Source organism: Ruditapes philippinarum, unplaced genomic scaffold (genome assembly GCF_026571515.1).
Source record: "Ruditapes philippinarum isolate M1 unplaced genomic scaffold, ASM2657151v2 ctg14608_1_1_1_1, whole genome shotgun sequence".
Classification (NCBI taxonomy): domain Eukaryota; kingdom Metazoa; phylum Mollusca; class Bivalvia; order Venerida; family Veneridae; genus Ruditapes; species Ruditapes philippinarum.
In genome coordinates, this window is record NW_026851689.1 from 22,656 (window position 1) to 31,108 (window position 8,453).

Genomic DNA, 8,453 nt, shown 5'->3' on the forward strand with positions numbered 1-8,453 from the left:
TAAAGACAGCATGTCAGTAGTATAGAGTATGATGGTTCCGGGACACTTTGAAGCCTAAAAAAGTGTTTATCTATCAAACCAAAGGGTAAGACAGCTCGGCATAGCTTACCCATCAACCCAAAAAGTAAGACAGCTCGACATAAAACCCCATTTTATTGATTTAAGAACACCCTCAGGCCAAAATCCCCCCGGAACCATCATACTCTATACTACTCATAAATAGAATACTATAAGGCAGGCGGGAACCGACGAGTCCTTTTTTATAATTAAAATATATATAAATGAGTTTACAAAAACAAATATATGTTTAAAAGAACGAACATACACCGATAATGTAAATCCTCAATATGTTACAACAAAAAAACGGAAGATTAATGATAAAAGCCGCGTGTGCTTCATGCGGTAAATTGAAATCTAAGTTTGTAAAACAAGGCGGTTCAATAGATATTCATAAAGCTATGTTACCTTTGTTACCTAAAAAAGGTTTAACTCTTCCTGGATATAACTATTGCGGACCAGGTAACCCACTGGTTAATGGATCACCCGTTAATCAGTTAGATGAAGTATGTATGAATCATGACTATTGTTACGATAGTGGTCTAAGTAAAAGTGAGTGTGATAAGAAAATGTTATCTGATTTAAAGACAACTAAATCAAAAATCTATTGGTGAAAAACTAGCAAAAAATTTAGTAGTAAAGCCTGTTATAAATATGAAATATAAACTTGGTTTGGGGCAAACACGAAATTCAAAAAACGTAAGAAGGGGGCAAAGCATGATAAGCGCAACATGCGACTTACCCCCGAAGTAACATGGAACGTTAAATTAGCCAATGAATTACACAGACCCAATCAAACGGAAGTTTTCCAAAACGGAGAGTTATATGTAAATGATGTAGATGATACTTGGTCTGCTGATTTAGTTGATATGCAAGCCTTTTCTAAAGATAACAAAGGAATAAAATACTTATTAACAGTTATTGATGTGTTTAGCAAGTATGCTTGGGCTGTTCCGATAAAAAATAAAAAACTGGTGATTCTGTTACAGAGGCTTTTAATGAAATAGTTTCTGGTGGCAGAAAACCAGAGAATTTGTGGGTTGATGAAGGAAAGGAATTTTATAATAAAACTTTTCAATCATTCTTAGATAAAAATACAATAAACATGTACCACACATTTAATAAGGCAAAGCTGTGGTTATCGAACGTTTCAATAGATCCCTGAAGCGAATAATGTGGAAATACTTCACCTCTAATAATACTTATACTTATTTAAATGATTTACCAAAAATGTTAGAAAAATACAACAACACAAGACATAGTAGTATAAAAATGTCACCTAAACAAGCAAGCAAACAGTTAAATAAAGGTAATGTTTATTTTAATTTATATGGTGATTTAAAAGTATCAAAAAGTAAGGCTAAATTTAAGATTGGAGACCGTGTTCGTTTAAGTAAAATTAAGAGACATTTTGAAAAAGGATATACACCAAATTGGACAGAAGAAATATTTACAATTGATGGAATTCAAAATACAAACCCAAGAACATATACTATCAGGGATTTAAATAATGAGCTGGTCCAGGGTTCATTTTATGAACAAGAACTGATGCCAACTAAACAAGAAGTTTTTAGAATAGAAAAAGTTATAAAGCGTGACTATAAGAAAAAAACAAGCACTAGTTAAATGGAAAGGTTATTCTGATAAATTCAATAGTTGGATAAAGATGCCAAAAATAATAAATGCTGAAATAATATAATGAGTAAACAAATTGAAAATCTTGATGAACTAATAGATTATTTAACAAGACTTGCATCAGCATATAGAAAAAGTTATAAATTTTGTGGAAGGGTAAGCGTAGGACTTCAAATAACAGCAGGTATTTTAGGTTGTTCAACTGCACTTGCACTTATTCCCGCCATACTATATTTGTAGCTTTAGTAGGCTTTACCTTCAGTAGTTACTATATTAGCTAACAAACTCAAAGTTGGCAGAAAAAAAAACTATTTTAAAATTACATTATCAAAAAGTTAAACAATTAATTACTGAAGCACGGATTGGGAAGGTAACCTCCACAAGTTATGATGGACAGAAAGTTATCGAAGATATATCTTTACAAAACTATTAGAAATAGAAAAAGATACAAATTATACAACACCTTTGGAAATTTATATGAAAGAATATAAGCTAAATGGTTATAAAAGAAACCTCTTAAAAATATCTTTTATAGCTAGTGCGTTGTAAAAATGTTGAAGTTTTTTTCTTTAAGCATGTTATATAATGAATAGATTAAATAACAGTATGGATGCAAAATGCGATTTTTTTGCATATTATATACAAAAATCAGAACTCTTAAAATTACCAATATTATTTAATAAAGTTAGAAAGAATAGAAACATTTTAAGAGCCAATATTACTAAATTAACTAAAGAAAAAGTAAAAGAAAATATACGATTTAAATTAGAAACAATTATAGAGCCTTACCTTTTTAGAACAAAAAAACTTTATGAATGGAGTTGCGGTTGTTTATTTCCTGTAGAGGAAAATAGTGATATTTTATGCGATTGTCCAAGACCTAATCATAATAATTATCGTAATAACCCTAAACCGGTTATAGCAACTTATATACCTCCAAACGGAGATGGTGAAGATTCATATTATCCTTCAATTTATGCCGCATCTAAAGATCTTGGTGTCAATCCTGGTTTAATATCAATGTGCTGTAACAATTTAAACAGAGTAAAGACTGGAACAGCAAAATTTAATGGGCATATTTTTAAATATAAGTTTAGATATGCTTAAAGATATTTTCTAATACTAAAATGCTTAAAACTATTTTTTGTTCCATTATATAATAATATAATAGAATAAAAAATGAATAAACTAGCCTCGCAACTTAATCCTCGCGCTTTAAACTTTCTAAATATCGAGAATATAATTCAATACTATCGTTTAATTGTGTTTCAAAATCATCATATCCTTTTAAGGCGGCTTTGCATTTCTTACATATCTCTTTTAAATCGGTAATAACGTTGCATAAGCTAAATTGTTCTTTGTTATCATGACATTTAGCTATATTTATTTCGCTGCTATCAAGTATCTCCGTTAATATAGGAGTCATTCTTTCTTTATCTATACCGATTTCGACCTTCTTTTGTTTACAAGAGCTTATAATTTCTTCACAATAATTAATAGCTTTTTCTAACCCTTTTTTAAAGTCTTTATTCAATTCTATTTCTTCCTCATATCGTTTTGCTCTTAACACTTTGTTGATAAAGTAAAACTCATCGCTAATACTGTTAAAAAACAATTTACTATATAAGTTAATGTTATTGTATTCACCCATCTCTTTATATAATCTTATTTAGAAAAAAAAAGATTTCGTTTATTAAACGCACTACTTTATAATAAAAAGTTTCTTTATTTTGTTCTTCTTTTAAGATATAAGTTTAGATATGCGTAAAGATTGTGCTTAAAGATATTTTCTAATACTAAAATATAGATATGGAAATTGAGCGATCTCCAAATCAATATTTTAAGAAATTTGAAATTAAAATTTCATATAAATATGATCCGAAAAATCAACTTTATTTCACTTTAAAAGATGCTTCTGAATTACTTCAGTTAGAACTTCGCAATTTAAAAGGCATAAAAATAAATGTTCTTTTAAAAATAACTTTTGCGAAAATTAGTCAAGAAGATATAATTTACAAATCAGCTTATTTTCATTCAAAACCTTCAATTATCATAGATAAATCTGAATTAAATGACACTTTAAAACATGACTTTGATGAAATAATAAATAAGATTGGTAATTGGATTTCAGAAGGTAGTGGATGGAGAATAGAATCAGTTGATGCACATTATATCAACAGATATAAATACACACCTCTTTCTGCTTCAAGTTACTTTGAATTACCCAAAGAATTACAGAATGCAAAGAAAGGATTAATTAATATAAAAAATAAGGATAAAGAATGTTTTAGATGGTGTCATTTAGCTTATAAATTCCCTGTAACTACACATCCTGAAAGGGTTAGTAATTATAGAGGACATGTAGATGAATTAGATTATACTGAAATAAAATTCCCTGTCACAATAAATCAAGTACCCAAAATAGAAATTCGGAATAATATTTCATTTAATATATTTGGTTACGAAAACAAAAAAGTATTTCCGTTATACATATCCAGATATAATTATTCAGACAAGTGCGATATGTTATTACTTTCCAAAAGTAAAACAACGCATTATGTTTGGATAAAAGATTTTAATCGATTACTCTTTAACAAAACAAAACATGCCAATCGAAAACATTTCTGTAAATCCTGCCTACAATGCTTTTCCAAGGAAAGAATATTAAATGAACATAGGCCAAACTGTTTAGCTATTAATGGTACTCAAGCTATTACAATGCCAAAAAAGGGATCACAAGTTAAGTTCAAAAAATATCACAAACAATTATTGGCACCTTTTGTAATTTATGCTGATTTTGAGTCTATAACTCAAAAAGTAACTACTGCATTACCATCATCCAAATCCTCATTTACTGAACCATATCAAGAGCATATAGACTGTGGATATGGTTATAAATTGGTTTGTTGTTACGACGATAAACATACTAGACCAACTCAAGTTTACAGAGGACCAAATGCAGTTTATATAAATTTATTAAAGCTATTCTTAAGGAAGAGGAATATTGTATGGACACTTTGAAAGCATATTTTAACAAACCTTTAAAAATGACAAAAGAAGATGAGGCGTTATTCAAAAAGCAAACTTCTTGTAATATCTGCGGAAAAGAATATGAAAAAGATGATATTCGAGTTCGTGACCATTGCCATATAACGGGAAAATTTAGGGGAAGTGCTCACTCGGAGTGTAATATTAATTTTATACTGACACGCAAAATTCCTGTTATATTTCATAATTTAAGAGGTTATGATAGTCATTTTATTATGCAACAAATAGGAAAATTTGAAAAGAAAATTGATGTTATTCCTAACAATATGGAAAAATATATGGCATTTATGATAAGCAATTTGATTTTCATTGATAGTTTTCAATTTATGTCGCAGTCATTAGATAACTTAGTGAAAAATATTCCAGAATTTAAGTTTTTACCTCAAGAATTTGATGACTTACTGAATTATGATTTACTCAAAACAAAAGGCGTTTATCCATATGACTTCATGGATTCTTTTGAGAAATTTGAAGAAACAAAGTTACCCTCTCAAGAAGAATTTTATTCTGTTTTAAATGAGGCACATATATCTGACAGCGAGTACACCCATGCTAAAAATGTTTGGAAAAAATTTAAAATAAAAACAATGGGAGAATATCATGACCTATATTTGAAAACGGATGTTTTACTTTTAGCTGATGTTTTTGAAAATTTTAGAAAGACATGTTTGGAATACTACAAGCTTGACCCTTGTCACTATTTTAGCAGCCCAGGTTTAGCTTGGGATGCAATGTTGAAAATGACAGGAATAAAATTAGACTTAATTTCTGATATTGACATTCATCTTTTTATTGAAAAAGGTCAGAGAGGAGGAATAAGTTATATTGCTAATCGTTACAGCAAAGCAAACAATAAGTATATGAAAGATTATGATAAGGATTTACCATCTAAATGCATAATGTACTTAGATGCTAACAACCTCTACGGTTGGGCAATGAGCCAGCCTTTACCCTCTGGGAATTTTAAGTGGATCACTCAGAAACAATATAATAAATTAATCGCAAAAGGTAAAACAAACTTCATTATAGAATGCGACTTTGAATATCCGGATGAATTGCATGATCTTCATAATGATTATCCTTTAGCTCCTGAAAAGATTGTTATACCTGATGAATGGCTTTCAAAGTATAGTAATAACATTAAAAACAAATTTAATATAGGAAAAAGTAATGTACGTAAGCTTGTCCCAACTTTAATGAAAAAAGAAAACTACGTGACCCACCATAGAAATCTCGAACTATATGTTCAACTCGGGTTGAAAATAACAAAGATTCACAGAGTGTTGACTTTTGATGAAAGTCCTTGGTTGAAAGAATACATTGATTTCAACACGCAGAAAAGATCTCAAGCAAAGAATCCATTTGAAAAGGATTTTTTCAAACTAATGAATAATTCCGTTTTCGGCAAAACAATGGAAAATTTAAGAAAAAGAGTTAACATAAAATTAACTCATGATGAAAATGTGCTGTTGAAATACATAGCAAAACCTTCATTTAAATTTGCAACAATGTTTAACAAAAGCTTATATGGTATCAATAGAATAAAAGAAACATTATTATTGAATAGGCCAACCTATTTAGGAATGTGTATTCTTGACTTATCAAAATATTTAATGTATGATTTTCATTATAACTACATTTTAGAAAAGTACAATTACCAAAAATGTAAACTCCTTTTTACTGATACAGATTCGCTTTGTTATGAAATAGAAACAGAAGATGCTTATGCAGATTTTAATGAGGATAAAGACTTATTTGATAACAGTGATTATGATCCAGAATCAAAGTTTTATTTTGATGCAAATAAAAAAGTAATTGGAAAGTTTAAAGATGAAGCCGCTGGAATTCCTATAGTTGAATTTGTCGGACTTCGGTCTAAAATGTATTCATACTTATTAGAAAATGAAGTTAACGTTAAGAAATGCAAAGGCATAAAGAAAAGCGTTGTAAAGAAAAATATAGTACATAATAATTATAAGGAGGCATTGTTTGATTCAACTCAAAAATATCACGAATTTAAAGTTATTCGGTCAAATAAACACGATATATATTCTTATGTTGTAAATAAAATATCTTTGTCATGTTATGATGATAAAAGATATATTCTTGATAATGGCATCAATACTCTAGCTTATCAGGACAGTAGCTACGCCACTGTCTAGGACAAACTCCGTTAGGAGAAGGTATTAAGCTCCATAAATTGTTAATTGAATATTCTTTACATTTAAACCTTCGATAAAAATCTCATCATTTGTTTTAAATCTATCAGCATAGGTAATTGAAACTGATTCATTCCTTCTGTTGTTCTCTGTCTTATAACTCTGAAGAATTTTCGAGTTTCTATCTTTCAATAACAATCCACATTGTCCTTTGTTAACTTTTATCGCATCAATGATTACAATTAGCGTGCAATTTTGTTTAATTTCTACTTTATTTCCATTTTGAATTAAAGACTGACTTCTATTTATAACTATCCATTTAAATAATCCGCCATCTTCAGTATTTGATGACAGGAATAAAGGAGATTTCGGTTTTGTATAATGGAGATTTATTTTCTCATTTATATTATTAAAAATACCCATTTATATTAATTTGTTAGATAGAATCTTGCATAACTTCCAGCTTCAATAGTCCATTCTCTACAATTATTACTAATAAAAAATCTAATGATATCCCCTTTTTTAAATTTCTTTTTAAATTCATCATTGTACTGATACAATGAATCATCTTTTTTAGGAAAAATGCTATGATTACTTATGCCTTTTTCATCCTGCCAGACTATATTTATTAAACAACTACTATATTGAGTAGAGTAAACATTAACATTATCAAAGATCATATTTATTTCAATAACGTACTCTCCGTCCTCTAAAATTTCAAGTATGTCTTCTGATTTATTATCGGGATTTAATGCTATGAAATTTTTGTAATCTATAATCCTGCTAGCTATTATTCCGAACATTATGAAGAAATTTTTACTGCTCTCTATAGTTCTTGCTAATTGTTTATCTTCAAAATCAAAAACTTCCGTCATGAAACCCCCGACATTTCTAAAATGTTCACTCACATGCAGTTGTTTGTTATTATAATATCCGAAAAGAAACACTTCACGGCTTACTGTTGTAATTCTTTTTTCTAACTTTTTATATCCTTTCTTAAATTTAAGAATCACTTCAGCTAGATCATCGAGTCTCTTTGTAGTAACAACATCTAGATCATCGAGTCTCTTTGTTGTGCCTGTTTTTATTTCACCCAGAGACTCTCCCAAAGAATTTATATTTTTTTCAATTTCCGTAATTTTAGTGTCTAAAGTAATAATATTGTCTTCCAAGATTTTTGTTAAATCAAACAGTGATTTATAATTTTCACTATGGCGCTTATCAACACTATCAACTACATTTTGAAGTTGGCTTTTAAAATGTTCCATGGTCTTTTTAAGATCATCTAGTTTAAAATCTTGACCATCACTTCTTGTAGAAGCAGACTTTTCTAGCTCGGCTTTGTATTCAGCAAATTTACTTAAAAAGTTATCCAATAGGTCTTTATTTCTTTTCGCTGTTGCATCATTAAGGTTGTTTATTTCTGTCCTGATTTCTAATTTATACATATTCTTTAATTTGTTTTCAGCTTCGGTAATACTCTTTTTCAATTCATCGTGTTTAATCATATTTTCCGTTAATTCTTTTATCTGTTCTTGAACAATACTAATGTTT

At 29.0% G+C, this 8,453-nt stretch overlaps 1 protein-coding gene across 1 annotated transcript; it reads left to right on the plus strand.

Moving 5' to 3' along the window:
* Positions 1-458: 458 nt before the first annotated feature.
* Positions 459-6,902, plus strand: LOC132736990 (uncharacterized). Its single transcript, XM_060724224.1, has 4 exons — positions 459-609; positions 2,537-2,719; positions 4,675-5,871; positions 6,430-6,902. The coding sequence occupies exons 1-4, from the start codon at positions 459-461 to the stop codon at positions 6,900-6,902; spliced, it is 2,004 nt and encodes a 667-aa protein (XP_060580207.1).
* The last annotated feature ends 1,551 nt before the right edge of the window (positions 6,903-8,453 follow it).